General features: G+C 38.0%; 1 protein-coding gene across 1 annotated transcript in view; it reads left to right on the top strand.

Annotated features, from left to right (window-relative positions):
- The window catches only part of COG5 (component of oligomeric golgi complex 5), a 333,141-nt gene that overhangs the window by 136,824 nt on the left and 177,131 nt on the right, over positions 1 to 19,186 (top strand). Inside the window, exon 7 of the mRNA XM_024557957.4 lies at positions 6,984 to 7,114. Within this exon, the coding sequence (XP_024413725.2) occupies positions 6,984 to 7,114 (131 nt within the window). The remainder of the gene's footprint in view (positions 1 to 6,983; positions 7,115 to 19,186) is intronic.

The following is a 19,186-nucleotide window of genomic DNA, read 5'->3' as shown; positions in this document are numbered from 1 at the left end:
TGGGTTTTCTTCCTTTTCTAGTTTTTTAAAAGTGGAAACAGTTTATCTGTTCTAAAACATTCTTCTTTTATTATAAAGGTTTTTAGTGTTATAAAATTCCATTCAGGTATTGTTTTGACTGTATTGTATAAATTTTGCTATGTAGTATTTTCATTTTATTTAGTTTGAAATGCTTTCTTGTTTTAAATTTCATTTTTGCTTATGGCTTTTTTTTAAAGAACTTATTTTGTTTTGAATATTTAGAATTATTATCTCATTCTAAATGAGACCTTTGCTGGAGAAAGTAATCTTGGATATAGGTCCTTGCCTTTCATGAATTTGAATACTTCTTTCCAGCCCCTTCTTGCCTGCAAGGTTTCTTTTGAGAAATCAGCTGATAGTCTTATGGGAACTCCTTTGTAGGTAACTGTCCTTTTCTCTTGCTGCTTTTAATATTCTCTACTTATCTTTAATCTTGGGTAATGTAATGTAATCTTGGTGTGTTCTTATATCTAACTTCTTTGGGACTCTCTGAGCTTCCTGGACTTCCTAGAAGTCTATTTCCTTTGCCAGATTGGTGAATTTTTCTTTCGTTATTTTTTTCAAATAATTTTTCAATTTCTTGCTCTTCCTTTTTTCCTTCTGGCACCCCTATGATTCAGATGTTGGAACGTTTAAAGTTGTCCAGGAGGTTCCTAAGCCTCTCCTCATTTTTTTGAATTCTTGTTTCTTCATTCTGTTCTGGATGACTGTTTATTTCTTCTTTTTGGTCCAAACCATTGATTTCAGTCCTGGTTTCCTTTCCTTCACTGTTAATTCCTGAAATATTTTTCTTTATTTCTCTTTCCACAGCCTTCACTTTTCCCTCTATTTTGTGACCATACTCACCAATTCTGTGAGCATGCTGATTACCAGTGTTTTGAACTCTGCATCTGATAGATTGGCTATCTCTTCATAGCTTAGTTCTATTTTTGGAGCTCTGATCTGTTCTTTCATTTGGGCCATATTTTTTATTTTATCTCTCTAAGCCTGTTATGTTGTAAGAGGCAGAGCCTTAGATATTCACCAGGGTGAGGCAACCCAGGTTGCTGCGTTGTGGTGCCGTATGTGAGGGAGGCATCCAAGAGAGATCAATGCCACTTGCTCAGCAGTTGACTGGCTTTCAGTCACTTCTCTTGCTACCCACAAACAAATTGGGCCCATGCAGTGCTGATTCCCTGGTGGGTGGATTTGTGTAAATTCTAGGACCCTGTGGGTCTCTCCAGTGGACTCTCCTGTGAGACTAGGAGATTCCCGCCACCTCAAATGCCATATGTTTTTTCAGTGAGAGGTTTTGAGGCTTTATTTGCCAGCTGGAATCCTGGGTTGCACAGTCTGTCTTGCTCCCCAGTTGTTCCTCCCTGTTTACCTTCACACAAATGTGGGATCTCCTGGTCTGCCAGCCGCCACCTTGCCATAAGTCCTCTCCACTCCAGCTGCCCATCTCCACCCCTCTTACCAGTCTGAATGAGTGTTTCTTCTTTAACTCCTTGGTTGTCAGACTTCCATACAGTTCAATTTTCTGGGAGTTCTGGTTCTTTTTTGTTTTTAAATTTGTTGTTGTCCTTCTTTTGGTTGTGCGAGGAGGCAAATGTATTTATCTACACCTCCATCTTGGCTGGAAGTTTCACTCATTCAGTTAATTATTTTAACAAAAAAATGCTGTAAGATCTTTTGTGATCTGTTGATTAATTAGAATTATGTTGTTTAGTTTCCAGATGTTTGGGAAATTTGGTCAACATGCCCTGAGAAGTGCTTTGGTTTTGAAGGGTGAAGATTCACCCACAGGAGTTTACCCATGCCTGAAGCTATTCTGTGCATAGTGTAAGCAGTAATAACAATTTGGTTTGATTAGACAAGTGCAAATTTTAACCTTACTGGGTTTTTTGTAATACCAAATTTATTATCTATTTTTCAGTGTCCTTCTCTCCATCAAAAAATGAGGTTAACTTATACCTCATTTATGAAAACAATAATTTACATTAGTTCTTGGTGATTTACAAGACATTTTTCATGCATATTATCTCATTTTATTTGTAAAACCGTGTCAGACCATCAATAAGAACATACTTCTTTTGAAGCATATGAAATACTCAGAGCAGTGATAACATCCAGTATAGTACAGGTTACTAAAAGAAGTCTATAAAGCAGCTCAGCCATTTTGAAGATAAATTTGATAATTTGCATCAATAAATTTAAAAGTGTTACTTTGATCTAATAATTCTTTGATTATTTCCTAAGGAAATAATTCTAGATATTTAAAATCTTTAAATGTAAAGATAAAGCAGCTATGTATGATACCTATTCCTTCTTATGCAAATGGTTAAATAATTTTTGGTTCACTTGATGAAATATTGGGCAGGTCTCAAAAATTCCTATTTGAAAGGACTATAAAAGGACAGGTGAATGCTTATAACGTTAAATTAATAAAGAACACAGTGTAAATTAAGTATAATTACAAATAGAAACAAGAGCAAAACAACTCATCAGTAGATTACAAAGGATAAGATTTTAAAGGAATATAGTAGACCTTTACTTTTAAGTACCACCAAAATTTTAAGTATTTTAGGAACATCTGAAGATTGCTTGAAGTTTGTCTTGAGGCATGTATCTGAATTGTGCTCTTTGCGAAGCTATTGTGTGGGAAGGAGTCACTTTCATTACTAAGTGTCTGTAGCCAGCTGCCCAGTCCCTGTATGTCAGTTTTTGCTTTTTCTGTTCTTTCTCACATAAACATCCAGGAGGAGGATATATGCTATTTTGGTGCTACTTGAGAATTTGAAGATTCATAAGTTTCTCAGACATATTCATGTATATTACAATGATCCACTTGGCATTTGTGGCCTGTGTGTTGTATGGTTATACAATTTCCCCCCTTTTAAAAATTATTTTTTCTGATTTCGAAACAATTTTTAATGAGCATGATACATTAAATGAGATCATGCGTGTTCGGTGGTATGGCCATAGACAGCATGATATATTTAAAAGGTAAAGAAAAACCTTTATCTAGTTACCAGTTAATAGTCCTGGCATTAAACTCTTCTTTATGAGACAACACATTCAGTTTTCCCTACGGAATCTTATCTATTAACCTCATTAGATTTTCTACCTTTTTAAAATTGATTTGAGAGAGAGAGGGGAAGAGGGTTGGGGGGGTGTGGTGATGAGAGAAAGAGAAAGAAAGAAAACTTCAATTTGTTGTTCCACTTATTTATGCATTCATTGGTTGCTTCTTGGGTCTGTCCTGCCTGGAGACTGAAGATTGAACCCACAGTCTTGGAGCAGGATGAAGCTGTAACCAACTGAGCTACCTTGCCATGGCCCTTCAGCCTTTTCTTTTCTGGAAAGCACTTGTCTCTCCTTTGAGTCTAAATGATAACCTTGCTAAATAGAGTAATCTTGGTTGCAGGTCCTTGCTTTTCATCACTTTGAATATTTCAAGCCAGTCCCTTTTGGTCTGCATAAATTCTCTTGAGATATCAGTGGTTGTCTTATGGGAGCTCCCTTTTAAGTAACTAACTGCTTTTTTCTTGATGCTTTTAAGATTTTCTTTGTCATTAACCTTTGGCATTTTAATTATGATTTGTGTTTGTATGGGCCTATTTGGGTTCATCTTTTTTGGAACTCTGTATGTACTTCCTGGAATTGCATGCCTACTTCCTTTACCAGGTTAGGGAAGTTTTTAGTCATTATTTCTTCAAATAGTTTCTCAATTTTTTGTTCTCTCTTCTCCTGGTACCCCCATGATATGAATGTTGTTACACTTGATGTTGTTCCAGCAGTCCCTTAACTATCCTCATTGTTTTAAATTCTTCTGATTGAGTGTTTTCTGCTACCTTGTCTTTTCTCTCTTTCCTTTAATGTACTCTTCATTCCATCTAATATATTCTTCAATTATTGTATTCTTGATTTCTGTTTTTTTTTATGTTTTATCACTCCTGTTTTATCTTTTCTCTCTCCTTTTTTTCTTTTTTTGGTGCCTATTTCTTTTTGTTGTTGTTGTTGAACTTCTCGGTCCATTATTTATTCTTCTATTCTTCTCCTGAGATTATTTATTCTTCTCCTGAGTTTATTGAGCAACCTTACAATTAATGTTCTGAACTCTGCATCTGGTAGATTGTGTCCATTTCATTTAGTTCTTCTGTCTGGAATCTTATCCTGTTCCTTCATTTGGGACCTAATTCTTTTTCTTACCATTTTGGCTGCTTCCCTCTGTTTCTTTTCCCGTATTTGTTAGATGGTTACATCTCCCACTCTTGGCAGAGAAGTCTTATGTAGTAGGTGTGCTGTGGGGCCCAGAGGTGCAGTCTCCCTCTTTACCTGAACCAAGTGCTCCAGAGGTATCCCTTCTGTGAGTTTTGTGTTCTTGGTTGTTTTTAGTCCTTATTTCAAGTTGAACCTTGATTTCTGTTGGCTTGTCAGTCAGTGGGTGAGACTGACCCTTGGGCTGACTGGTTATGAAGATTAGCTGTTGTGTGGGGGCTGATCCACTGAGCAGGATTTGCTTTAGCAGGGCTGTGGTGCCTGCTGACTCCACCCTTTGTATGTGTCATTTGTGGTGCCAATTTAGTGATGCTCTGATGTGGTCTGAAACAACACTAGGTATGTTGTTTCTAGGGCCTGTAGGGAGGGGATGTGGGGCAGCCACCGCCTGTGTCTCTCCTGGGTCCATCTGGTGGGAGCTACAAAGTGATCTGCAGTTTGCAGCTCCTGTACTGGGCTTTGAGACACCTGGGATGTTTTGTGCTATGAGCCAAGGCCAGCTGCCACTATTGCCAGGCTTGGGGCCACTCAGTAAAAGGTATAGGGCATGCTGAAGCCATCTGCTGCTTGTTTGGGTTTTATGGACCTTTGAAAGATTTTAGGAAAGTTCAAAGCCAGAGGTCTATCCTGGCCCACTGCTTGTGTGGATTAGCCTCTAAAAGAAATTTGTGCCTGCCTTTTGAATTGGGTGGGGCAAGGTCTCAGAGAATCACCAGGGTGTGGTGAGAGGTGTTAGGCTGGTTAATGGAAATTCAGAGATGGCAGCAATCTCTGCCTGGAAGCTATGTTGGGAGTGGGCTCAACAAAGGAACAGTGGTGCCCGCCCCTCCAGCCCTCTTCCTCAAGCCAGGGAATTCATTTCCTCCCTGTGTATCCCTGACCCTTTTCAAGTTGCTGTGGCTTCTTTGGAGCTTTGGGTGAATGTTTGTGATTGAGTGAGTCTGTACTTTAAGAGGATACCTGGGTCTACAGCAGTCCTTCATCTCACCTGGACAGAGTTCTGCTGATTTTCACAGCTGGATGTTGTGGGGACTTCTGTTTCTAGCACTGGTGCTCAGTGCCGGGGAGCCTGCTGTGGGGCCTGGACCCCTCACTCATCACTGGGAGCTCTGCAGCCGAGATACCCCTCCTGATTCTTAACCTCCACATATGGGTGTGGGACCAGCTCATTTAGTGTCTCCGTAGGGCATGAATTTTAAATTGTTGGCATTGTATAGATATAAAAATAAGGCCCAATGAAACTAGTGTTCACCTGGTGAGTAAATTTAGACTCTAAGCCCAAATGACTTAAAGGCATTTTCATTATTCTTTCCCTTGGGATAGGCAAATGTCCCACTAGATATACACATTTTTTTTTAAAAGAGTCATGGCAGAAGTATAGTTAGCAATAACCACTCTTTACCCGCCCTTTACATCACTTCCTTCTGTCCTCTTGTGTAGAACTAACTCCATGGTGTTCAGTTAGCAGATATTTGAGTGTCGCTAAGTGGTAAGCATTGTACTGGATGCTTTAATGTAGTTTAACCTAGGTAGTAGGTGACACCCAGTTTAAATAAGATATGATAATGTGCGTTAGGCATATTTTTAAATAAGACTTAAAGTTTAAAATTGTAGTTATTTATTTTGCCATGTGTAATGTGTACTTCTGCCCATGTTTTTGAGGGAAAATAAGGATGTGCATGCTGCATGGGTATGATGATTGCATGCTGTGGTTATAACGGTGGGCGTGATAATCCCGTGCCCAGTGTGCACAAAGTGTGGGCCCGTGCGAAACACAGCCAGACACGGTCAGAGAAAACCGCATTTGATGTTCTACTGAGTAATTGGAAAACAAAGTGATCTATTCAAATAAATTTTGTTAGAAATAATTTATCTTAATAAAAAAGAAAATACAAGTTTTAGAATGGTCTGTAAAATACTTAATAAAAGTTTGACCTTTATTTGTAACATTTTAGTTAACCTAGATATTTCTACTATTAAGCCAAAAAAATAAAAGTAAATAAACTTTTCAGACTCTAAATATGCAGAGACAGCTGTTAACATTTTGGTATATATCTTTTCGTACTTTTTGCTCTGTATACATAATTCTATAAATAGAACATGTATAATTCTATAACTAAAGTTTACAGAATTATAAATGACATATAGTTATATAGAGTGAATTCCTCTGTGTAACTTGTTTTCATTCAGTAACATCATGAAAGTTTTCAGTGCGAGTCACTATGAGAACGGTATCATCATGTGAACTAGAAGCATGCTAAGGGTTCTTGTTCATAATTTATTAATCTTTCTCCAAACGTACATGTATTCCAAATGTTTTGTTATTATAGGGTAACTTTTTAAATCAGCCTTGCAAATTAAGAAATTTAACATTATGAGGTTATTTATTTACATTAAAATAAATTTGACACTACTTTTTATGTAATCTCTTGATATTACTTTGAATTTAAGATAATCATACTTTCTATTCTTGCTTTACTAACTATCTTATTTGGAACATTTTGCTCTGGAATAAAGTTATTTATTGAGTAGAAAATGTTTAGGTATTTTTTAAAATACAGATTTTTTGGGATACAGATTTGAAATGGAATAGTGTTCAACAACAAATCTAGTATTTTGAACAAGTTATACCTGATGCTTTGATACCTTGATATGCATTTAATACTAAAATATTTAAACATGTTTGTGTTTGTTTTTAATAGATTATCTTTCTCAAGGAGTAGATCTTTCTGGAATTGAGGTAATAGAAAATGATCTACTTTTTATAGCAAGAGCTCGTCTGGAAGTGGAAAATCAAGCTAAACGCCTACTGGAGCAAGGTGTGGAGACTCAGGTAATAAAAATCACCTTTTTAATGTGAAAAATATGTCATAATACAGGTGAACATTAAATTTTGAGTTTACAAAAGTAATACATATTTTCATTTTATCACTGAACAATAATTTGATTTGGGCATATAGTAAATACAGGAAAAATTATTTAATATAATGTATTTAATTCTAAATATAGAGTCTTTTAAAGATTTCTAATGTATAATGTATATAAAATGAAATATAGTTTTATATAATGTGTATATATGTAAATGGATAGTAACCTGTTGGGAATGCTTACTTTGTTCAAGGCACTGTTACTCATTTAAACCTTTCAGCAGTCTAGGAAGGTTAGTGTTATTGTTATTTGTCTATTAAAAATGAGGCCCTGGCCAGGTGACTCAGTTGGCTGGAGCATCATGGTACAACAAATGGTACATCATGGAGCATCATGGAGCATCTAGTACACCAAAGAGGTCGTGGGTTCGATCCTCAGTCAGAGCACATACATAGGTTGTGGGTTCAGTCCCTGTTGGGGCATGTACAGGAGTCAACCAATTGATGTTTCTCTCTCTCTCACATCGATATTTCTCTCTCTTTCCTCCTCCCTTTCCCCTCCTTCCTTCATCTCTTGCTAAAATTAATTTAAAAAATAAACATATCCTCAGGTGAGGACTGAAAAAATTTTTTTAAATGAGGACACTGAGGGCTTAAATAATTTTTCCCCCTTTAATTATTTTCTGATTTTTAATTACAGTTAAATAATATATTAGTTGTACAATTATATTAGTTTCAGGTGGACTATACAGTGATTAGACATTTATGTTACTTATGAAGTGATTTCCCCGATAAATCTAGTACCCATCAGACAACATACACAGTTATTACAATATTATTGACTATATTCCCTATGCTGTACTTTACATCCCCATGACTGTTCTATGATTACAAATTTGTATTACTTAACCCTATCACGTTTTTCTTCCAGCCCCCAAGCCACCTAACATCTGAACCATCAAAATGTTCTCTGTATCTATGAGTCTGTTTCAGTCCTGCTTGTTTGTATATTTTTTAATTTTTATTTTTAAGGTTATTTTATTGATTGTACTATTACAGTTGCCCCTTTTTTTTTCTCCCCTTTATTCCCCTCCTCCCTGTACTCCCCTACAATCATTCCCTCACCTTAGTTCATGTCCACGAGTCATACATACAAGTTATCTGGCTTCTCCATTTCCCATACTATTCTTAACCTCCCCCTGTCTATATTGTACCTACCAATTATGCTTCTTATTCCCTGTACCTTAGCCCCCATTCTCATCCCTTCCCCTCCCTGCTGATAACCCTCTATGTGATCTCCATTTCTGTGATTCTGTTCCCCTTGTAGTTGTTTGCTTAGTTTTTATTTTTTTAGGTTCAGTTGTTGATAGTTGTGAGTTTGTTGTCATTTTACTTACTGTTCATATTTTTGATCTTCTTTTTCTTAGATAAGTCCCTTTAACACTTCATACTATCAGTTGATAGTTTATCTTACGTTATCTTTTAAGGAGAGAATCTTAAAAGCAGCAAGAGAAAAGAAGACAGGTACTAACAAAGGAGTTCCCATAAGACTATCAGCTGATTTCTCAAAAGAAACCTTGCAGGCAAGAAGGGACTGGAAAGAAGTATTCAAAGTCATGAAAGGCAAGGACCTACATCCAAGATTACTCTATCCAGCAAAGCTATCATTTAGAATGGAAGGGCAGATAATGTGCTTCCCAGATAAGGTCAAGTTAAAGGAGTTTGTCATCACAAGCCCTTATTATATGAAATATTAAAGGGATTTATCTAAGAAAAAGAAGATGCTAAAAAAATACGAGCAGTAAAATGACAACAAACTCATAACTATCAACAACTGAACCTGAAATACAGAAACAAACTAAGCAAACAACTAGAATGGGAACAGAATCACAGAAATGGAGATCACATAGAGGGTTATCAGCAGGGAGGAGAAGGGGTGAGAATGGGGGCTAAGATACAGGGAATAAGAAGCATAATAGGTAGGTACAAGATAAACAGGGGAAGGGTTAAGAATAGCATGGGAAATGGAGAAGCCAGAGAACTTAGATATATGACCCGTGGACATGAACTAAGGTGGGGGAATGCTGGTGGGGGAGCACAGGGCGGAGGGGAATAAAGGGGAGAGAAAAAATGGGACAACTGTAATTGCATAATCAGTAAAATATATTGAAATTAAAAAAGAAAAATAAAGGTTCTCTTCTTATCTTTAATCTTGGGTAACTTAATTATGGGTGTGTCTTGGTATGTTTCTTCTTTGATCCACCTTCTTTGGGACTCTCTGAGCATCTTGTACTTGCATGTCTAGTTCCTTTGCCAGATTGGGGAAGTTTCCCTTCATTATTTTTTCAAATACGTTTCCAATTTCTTGCTCTTTCTCTTCTCCTTCTGGCATCCATTTGATTCGGATGTTGGAGCATTTAAAGTTGTCCTGGAGGTTTCTAAGCCTCTCCTCATTTTTTTCAATTCTTGTTTCTTCATTTTGTTCTTTTTTTTTTTTTTTTTTAATTTTTTTTTTATTGTTATGCAATTACAGTTGTATGCCTTTTCTCCCCATCCCTCTACCCCACCCCAGGTGAACCCACCTCCCTCCCCCCTCTCCACCCTCCCCCTTGGTTTTGTCCATGTGTCCTTTATAGTAGTTCCTGTAATACCCTCTTCCCACTATCCCCGCCCCCACCCCCCACCCCCGCCCTGGCTATTGTTAGATTGTTCTTAACTTCAATGTCTCTGGTTATATTTTGTTTGCTTTTTTCTTCTATTGCTTATGTTCCAGTTAAAGGTGAGATCATATGGTACTTGTCCCTCACTTCCTGGCTTATTTCACTTAGCATAATGCTCTCCAGTTTCATCCATGCTGTTGCAAAGGGTATAAGCTCCTTCTTTCTCTCTGCTGCGTAGAATTCCATTGTGTAAATATACCATAGTTTTTGGATCCACTCGTTTGCTGATGGGCACTTCGGTTGCTTCCAGTACTTAGCTATTGTAAATTGTGCTGCTATGAACATTGGGGTGCACAGATTCTTTTGGATTGGTGTTTCAGTGTTCTTAGGGTATAATCCCAGCAGCGGAATTACTGGGTCAAAGGGCAGTTCCATTTTTAGTTTTCTGAGGAAATTCCATATTGTTTTCCACAGTGGCCTCACCAGTCTGCATTCCCACCAACAGTGCACAAGGGTTCCCTTTTCTCCACATCCTCTCCAACGTTTGTTTGTTGATTTGTTTATGTTGGCCACTATGACTGGTGTGAGATGATACCTCATTGTGGTTTTAATTTGCATCTCTCTGATGGCTAGTGATGCTGAGCATCTTTTCATATGTCTCTGGGCCCTCTGTATGTCTTCCTTGGAGAAGTGTCTGTTCAAGTCCTTTGCCCATTTTTTAATTGGGTTGTTTGTCTTCCTGGAGTGGAGTCGTGTGAGTTCTTTATATATTTTGGAGATCAGGCCCTTGTCTGAGGTATCGTTGGCAAATATGTTTTCTCATACTGTTGGTACTCTTTGTAATTTGGTGCTGTTTTCTTTAGCCATGCAGAAGCTTTTTATTTTGATGAGGTCCCATTTGTTTATTCTTTCCTTTATGTCCCTTGCTTTAGGGGATGTGTCTGTGAGGATGTTGCTGCGTGGAATGTCTGAGATTTTCCTGCCAATGTTTTCCTCAAGGACTTTTATGGTGTTACGGCTTATATTTAAGTCTTTTATCCATCTTGAGTTTATTTTCATGTATGGCGTAAGTTGGTGATCGAGTTTCATTTTTTTGCACGTAGCTGTCCAGATCTCCCAACACCATCTGTTGAAGAGGCTGTTTTTGCTCCATTTTATGCTCCTGCCTCCTTTGTCAAATATTAATTGATCGTATAGACTTGAGTTTATTTCTGGGCTCTCTATTCTGTTCCATTGGTCTATGTGCCTGTTTTTATGCCAGTACCAGGCTGTTTTGATTACAGTGGCCTTGTAATACAGTTTGATATCAGGTATTGTGATCCCTCCTGCTTTGTTTTTCTTTCTCAAAATTGCTGCAGCTATTCGAGGTCGTTTATGGTTCCATATGAATTTCTGCAATGTTTGTTCTATATCTGTGAAATATGTCATGGGTACTCTAATAGGGATTGCATTGAATCTATAAATTGCTTTGGGTAGTATGGCCATTTTGATAATGTTGATTCTTCCAATCCATGAACATGGTACATGCTTCCATTTGTTTGTATCTTCCTTAATTTCTTTCTTCAGTGTTGTGTAGTTTTCTGAGTACAGGTCTTTTACCTCCTTGGTTAGGTTTATTCCTAGGTACTTTATTTTTCTTGTTGCTATATCGAATGGGATTTTTTTCCTGATTTCTGTTTCTGCAGTTTCGTTGCTGGTGTACAGGAATGCCTTTGATTTCTGGGTATTGACTCTGTATCCAGCTGTTTTGCCAAATTCATTTATTAGGTCGAGTAGTTTTTGAGTGGAGTCTATAGGGTTTTCCATGTACACTATCATGTCGTCTGCAAACAGTGACAGTTTCATTACCTCCTTTCCAATTTGGATGCCTTTTATTGCTTTTTCTTGTCTGATTGCTGTGGCTAGGACTTCCAATACTATGTTGAATAGGAGTGGTGAGAGAGGGCATCCTTGTCTTGTTCCTGATCTTAGTGGGAAAGCTCTAAGTTTTTGTCCATTGAGTGTGATGTTGGCTGTAGGTCTCTCATATATGGCCTTAATTATGTTGAGGACTGCTCCCTTTATTCCCACTTTGCTGAGTGTTTTTATCAGAAATGGGTGCTGTATCTTATCAAATGCTTTTTCCGCATCTATTGATATGATCATGTGATTTTTGTCTTTGCTGTTGTTGATGTGATGTATTATGTTTATTGATTTGCGAATATTGTACCATCCTTGCATCCCTGGGATGAATCCCACTTGGTCATGGTGGATGATCTTTTTAATATATTGCTGGATGCGGTTTGCTAATATTTTGTTGAGAATTTTAGCGTCTATGTTCATCAGCGATATTGGCCTGAAGTTTTCTTTCTTCGTTGTGTCTTTATCTGGTTTTGGGATTAGGATGATGTTGGCTTCATAAAAAGAGTTTGGGAGTCTTCCATCAGTTTGGATTTTTTCGAATAGTCTGTGAAGGATAGGGGTTAGTTCTTCCTTAAATGCTTTGTAGAAATCTCCTGTGAAACCATCTGGTCCAGGGCTTTTGTGTGATGGGAGTTTCTTGATGACTGCTTCAATTTCCTTTGCTGATATTGGTCTGTTCAGGTTTTCTGCTTCTTCTTCATTCAGTTTTGGAAGATTATATTTTTCTAGAAATGTGTCCATTTCATCTAGGTTTTCAAATTTCTTAGCATACATGTCTTCATAGTAATTTCTTACGATCCTTTGTATTTCTGTGGTATCAGTTGTAATCTCTCCACTTTCATTTCTAATTCTGTTTATTTGGATCCTCTCTCTTTTCTTCTTGATGAGCCTACTTAAAGGCTTGTCGATTTTGTTTATCTTTTCAAAGAACCAGCTCCTGGATTCATTGATCCTTACAATTGTGCTTTTAGTCTCTATGTCATTTAGTTCTGCTCAGATCTTGGTTATTTCCTTCCTTCTGCTTGCTCTGGGCTGTCTTTGTTGTTGTTCCTCCAGTTCTTGTAGGCATAGGGTTAGGTTGTTTGTTTGAACTGTTTCTAACTTCTTAAGGTAGGCCTGTATTGCTATGAACTTCCCTCTCAGGACTGCCTTTGCTGTGTCCCATATGTTTTGGGTTGTTGTGAGTTCGTTTTCATTTGTTTCCAGGAAGTTTTTGATTTCTTCCCTAATCTCGTTCTTGACCCATTCATTGTTTAATAGCATGCTATTCAGTCTCCATGTTTTTGAGTGTTTTGGGTTTTTTCCCTTGGGGTTGGTTTCTAGTTTCAGACCCTTGTGGTCAGAGAAGATGCTTGATATGATTTCAATTTTCTTGAATTTGTTGAGGCTTGCTTTGTGTCCTATCATGTGGTCTATCTTTGAAAAAGTTCCATGGACACTTGAAAAGAACGTGTATTTTGCTTCTTTGGGATGAAAAGCTCTGTATATATCAGTTAAGTCCATTTCCTCTAAGGTATTGTTAAGTGACACAATATCTTTGTTGATCTTTTGTTTGGAAGACCTGTCCATTTTTGATAGTGGGGTGTTAAAATCCCCTACTATAATTGTGTTGCTGTCAATATCTTTCTTGAAATCCTCCAAGATTTTCTTTATGTATTTGGGTGCTCCTATGTTGGGTGCATATATATTTACAATGTTTATGTCTTCTTGGTGGATTCTTCCTTTGAGTATTATGAAGTGACCTTCTGGGTCTCTCTTTATGGCCCTTCTTTGGAAGTCTATTTTGTCAGATATGAGTATTGCTACCCCTGCTTTTTTTTCCTGTCCGTTTGCTTGGAAAATTTGTTTCCAGCCCTTCACTTTCAGTCTGTGTAAGTCTTTTGTCCTGAGATGGGTCTCTTGTAGGCAGCATATGTGTGGGTCATGTTTTCTTATCCATTCAGCTGTTCTATGTCTTTTGATTGGAGCATTTAATCCATTTACGTTTAAGGTTATTATCGATAGGTAGTTATTCATTGCCATTATTTCCTACCTGTGTTCCTCTGTCTTTCTCTTTTCCTTCCTTTCCTTAAAGCAGTCCCTTTAGCATCTCTTGCAGAGCTGGTTTGATGGAGCTGTATTCTTTTAGACTTTTTTTGTCTGGGAAACTCTTTATTTGGTCTTCTATCTTGATTGAGAGCCTTGCTGGGTAAAGTAGTCTTGGTTGCAGGCCTCTGGTTCTCATTACTTGGAATATTTTTTGCCATTCTCTTCTGGCTTGGAGCGTTTCCATTGAGAAGTCAGTTGCTAACCTTATTGGGGCTCCCTTGTATGTTACTTCCTTTTTCTCCCTTGCTGCCTTTAAGATCCTCTCTTTGTCTTGGAAATTTGCCATTTTAATTATGATGTGTCTTGCAGTGGGTCTCTTTGGGTTCCTCTTGCTTGGGACTCTCTGTGTTTCCTGGATTTGGGTGACTTTTTCTCTCCTCAGATTAGGGAAATTTTCCATCATTACTTTTTCAAACAGGTTTTCTATCCCTTGCTCTTCTTCTTCTCCTTCTGGTATTCCTATTATACGGATATTGTTACGTTTCATGTTGTCCTGCATTTCCCTTATTGCCTCTTCATTCTTTCTGAGCCTCTTTTCCTTTTCTTGCTCCTTCTGGGTGTTTTTTTCTACTTTATCCTCCAGCTCGCTGATCCGATCCTCTGCTTCATCAAGTCTGCTTTTAATTCCTTCTACTGTGTTCTTCAATTCAGAAATTGTATTCTTCATTTCCGCTTGGCTCTTGTTGATATTTTCTATTTCCTTTTTCATGTTGATATAGTTTGCAGTGAGTTCATTGTAGTTTCCTTGTAGTTTCTGGTAGTTCTCTTTGAGCTCAGAGAGCTCCGTGAGTTTCCTGATGACCATTGCTTTGAACTCAGTATCTGATAGTTGACTTGCCTCTTTTTCGGTTAGTATTCTTTCTGAGACTTCCTCCTTTCCTTTCATTTGGGAATTGTTTCTTTGTCTTCCCATTGTTTGTGAGGCTCTTCTTGTTGGCCTCTGTGTCTTAAATTGCTTTGTTCTGACTCCCTCGATTTATGATATGAACTTCTATGGTAGAATGCCAATGGGATTCGGTGGTGCTGTCTCCTTACTCTCCTGTGCTCACTGGTCTTGAGCTGACGTTTATGTGTTTAACACGGTCTAACTCTAGTCTTTTCAGCACTCCAGGTTTTGTTGTCTCACCGTCAGATCTTTCAGTGTCCTCTATCTTTGGTCTCTGATCTTCGTATATGCTGGAATACTGTTGGCTGTTCGCTCTGCTCCTCAGATCAGCTAGGTATTTCCCTGGCGTTGAGGGGAAGTGGACTCTGCTCCCACCTATGTTGCCGCCATCTTCCCTGGAGTCCTTCATTTTGTTCTGATTGAATGTTTATTTTTTCATTTTGTTCCAAATTGTTTATTTCAGTCCTGGTTTCCTTCCCTTCACTGTTGGTTCCCTGTATATCGTCCTTTATTTCACCTTGTATAGCCTTCATTTCTTCCTTCATTTTATGACCGCGCTCAATCAATTCTGTGAACATCCTGATTACCAGTGTTTTTAACACTACATCCGATAGGTCATTTATCTCCTCATTGCTTAGTTTTTTCTCTGGAGTTTTGATCTGTTCTTTCATTTGGGCCACGTTTCTTTTTCTGAGTGGCACACATGTTTCATTGTAAGGAACAGAACCTTAGGTGTTCACCAGGGCGGGGCAACCCAGGGTGCTGTGTTATAGCGCTGTATGTGGGGGAGGGATCAGAGAGGGAACAAGGCTGCTTGCTAGCTCGCTGGGCTCTCGTCCCACTTTCCATCACTTCCCTTGCTTCCCACTAGTGGATTGTGCCCTTTCAGGTCCTGATTTCCAGGTGGGTGGGCTTGTGTACATTCTGGGACTCCGTGGGCCTCTCCATTGGACTCTTCTGTGAGACTGGAAGTTTCTCCCACTGCCACAACACCCACAGATTTTTACAAGAGAGGTTTTGAGACTTTATTTCCCCACACTGGAACCCTGGGTTGCACGGTTTGTGTTGCTCCCAGTTGTTCTCTGCACAGGAATGTGGGGAATCCCCTTCACCAGCTGCCGCCTTGCCCACCTCAGTCCGCCGCCATCTTTCCACAGTCCTCTCCGCCCCGGCTCCTCCTCTCGCCCCCTCCCACCCGTCTGGATAAATGTTTCTACTTTAACTCCTTGGTTGTCAGGCTTTCTTGCAGTTTGATTTTCTGGCAGTTCTGGTTGTATTTTGTTACTTGATTTGTTGTTTTCCTTCTTTTGGTTATGTGAGGAAATTTTTACCTACGTCTCCATCTTTGAATCCTCTTGCTTGTGTATTTTGTTTTTAGATTCCACATGCAAGTGAAATATCGCATTTGTCTTTCTCTGTCTGACTTGCTTCTCTCAACAAAATGCTTTCTAGGTCCATTCATGTTGTTGCAATTGGAAAGATTTTACTCTTTTTTTCCTTTATGAGTAAGTCTTATTTCTTGTATATATGCACCATTTCTTCTTTATTCATTCATCTATTGATGGACATTTAGGTTGCTTCCATATCTTGGCTATTGTAAATAATGTTGCAGTGAACTTATGGATGCATATGTTTTTTCAATTTAGTGTTTTGGGCTACTTCAGATAAATACCCAGAAGTGTAATTGCTGGGTCCTTCTTTTTCTCTTGTTATACCCTTTGTTTCAAAGTCTGTTTTGACTGACATAAGTATTGCTACCCCATCTTTTCTTGTTTGTTTCCATTTTTGTAAAATAAATTTTCTATTCCTTTATTTTTAGTCTGTTGTGTGTCTTTTGATCTGGAATGAATATTTCATAGATAGTATGTGGATGGGTCTTGTTATCTATTAAGTCACCATATGCGTTTTGATTGGAGCATTTAGTCCATTTGCATTTAAAGTAATTGTTGATAAATATGTGTTTTTTGTCATTCCATTATTCATATTTTTCATATTTTTTGTTGCTTGCTGTGGCCTTTTTTGGGTTCGTCTTGTTTGGGACTCTCTGTGCTTCCCGGACTTGTGTGTATTTCCTTCATCAAATTAAGGAAGTTTTCTTTCATTATTTTTTCAAATAGATTTCCAAACTTCAAACCAAGGCTTGCTGCTGCTAGTGCCAGGCCCGGGGTCACTTAGCAAGATGTACGGGGCTTGCCAGTGCAAGATGCTACTTGTTTTAGAGATTTTAGGCATGTCCAGGACAGGTAGTTTGTATGGAAAAGCCACTAGAAACAGCTTTGGTGGGCCTGCAAGTTGGGTGGGGTGGGAGTCATAGGGAGGCACCAGTGCAGATAGAACAGTGTTAGCCAGGTTGATGGAGACTCAGCTTTGGTGCCTGTCCGCTGGTTGTGTGGTGGAGGACACAGCAATGGAACAGTGACCTCTGCCAGCACTTCTGTTTGGGAGAAAGCTATCCCTCCTGCCTTGCCTTGAAGCCAGATAATTCCATTCCTCCATGTACATCCCTGTTGCCTTTTGAGGTGCTGCCCTAGTACTAGAGCTTAGAGGGAGTGAGTCCCATTAAGTACATCAGGGGGCCCTATGAGAGATACACCTGGGTTTCCAGAGCCTTTTATCTCAGTCTGCTGCAATGTTTTCACAACCAGTAGTTATGTGGACTTCTCTTCCTGATTCTGGAACCCTGGGGATGTATCCTGGGATGGGGCTGGGATCCCTTTCCCCTCAGGGAGTACCTCCAAAACCAAGATACCCTTCCCAGTTTTTAATTTCCATGTGTTTGGTGGGACCAGCCCATTGCGCATCTCCACCCCTCTTATCAGTCGAGATGTGGCTTCTTCTATGTGTCCTTAGTTATAAGACTTCTGTTCAGCTAGATTTAACGTGGTTCTGAATGATGTTCTGTAGTTTAGTTGTAATTTTGATGTGGTTGTAGAAAGATCTGAGTACTGCCTTTACCTATTCTGCCATGTTGACCTGGAGCTGAGAGCTTAAATAATTTGTTGAAGAAGAAACAGCTCATAAATGTTATAGTTCGGATCAAAACATTAACCACTCTTAACCTAGACCTTCCACCCTTATTAAGCACTGTGCCATGGTTAAAAAACAATATTGACTTGAGATTTTCGTAAGGTGTTAATTTCCTGACGCTTAATTTTCTGAATTAGAAGAAACCCAAAGATACTAATATAGTAGAATCAACAAATCACTTGGGGTGGTGAACACACAGTACAGTATACAGATGATGTATTACAGAATTATACATCTGAAAGCTATATAATTTTATTAGCCATTGTCACCGCAGTAATGCCAGTCAAAAATAAAACAAATCAGATGTAAATATCAGGTCTACATTTGTGTTGCACCCAGCTCTTTTCTCTATTTGTATTCGATCCAAGTACAGTCATTAATACCCATATTTTGATTTATATGCTTTAAGCCAGGAATTTCATTTTGTGTATTCATACTGGGTGAAAATAATTTTATAAATAATTCATTTATGTAGTCTCTAAATCAGAAAGTTAGTTATTTGACTTCTCATTCTTGATTATTATAAATTAAAGTATATACCTGAATGTCAGTTACTGTATGAAGTAAACTTTTAAAATGATATATACCTAGTGACGAGATACATTTTGGACGTATGGATTGAAATATGACCAGGTGAACACAACTATGATATCAAAACACAGCCCCAGAAAGTCTACTGCTGTCCTCTCCCAACCACTTCTCTCTTCTTATTTTCAAAAGGTAACTATTATCTTAACTTTTAATACTGGAGATTAGTTTTATCTACTGCCAGTTATATCTTAACTCTGGGTCTCCCTTTGGAGATAAATAAGGTACTTGTCTACATCAAATGAAAGAAGATACCTTTTCTCAAAGAACTATTCAAGGGATTGCACATCAACTTTTTTTTAGTCTACCTATGCTGAATATATTCTTTTGCAGGAATAAGAAAGGAATCAAAGACTATTCTAAAGATACTCAATTGTTGAAAATCATATTTAAACACACTACTTCCAAATATATAGTAATATAGAAATGAAGGGTTGAGAAACAAATATAAAATATGATAAACTATAACCAAATACTTCTCTGAAGAATTTTAACACTGCAGTAAGTTCTTGTTCTCTCTCTATTCTTCTGATTTGGGGTAAAGTGCTCTGAAGATATCAATTAGAACCACTTGACCTAGTATGTCATTTAAGGCCGCCATCTCCTTGTTGATTTTTTGTCTGGAAGATCTATCCATTCATGTCAGTGTAGTGTTAAAATCTCTTACTATGACTGTATTATTGTCATTCTCTCCCTATATGTCCATCAAGATTTGCCTTACATGATTAAGTGTTCCTAAGTTGGGTGCCTAAATGTTTAAAATGGATGTATCATCTTGTTGGATTGCTCTCTGTAACATTATGTAATGTACTTCTTTGTCTCTTACTATAGCCTTGGTTTTACAGTGTATTTAGTTAAGATATAAGTATTTCTACTCCAACTTTTTT

Source organism: Desmodus rotundus, chromosome 6, assembly GCF_022682495.2.
Source record: "Desmodus rotundus isolate HL8 chromosome 6, HLdesRot8A.1, whole genome shotgun sequence".
Lineage (NCBI taxonomy): Eukaryota > Metazoa > Chordata > Mammalia > Chiroptera > Phyllostomidae > Desmodus > Desmodus rotundus.
The sequence above is the reverse complement of the archived record's forward strand: the minus strand, read 5'-3'. Positions and strand labels throughout refer to the sequence as shown.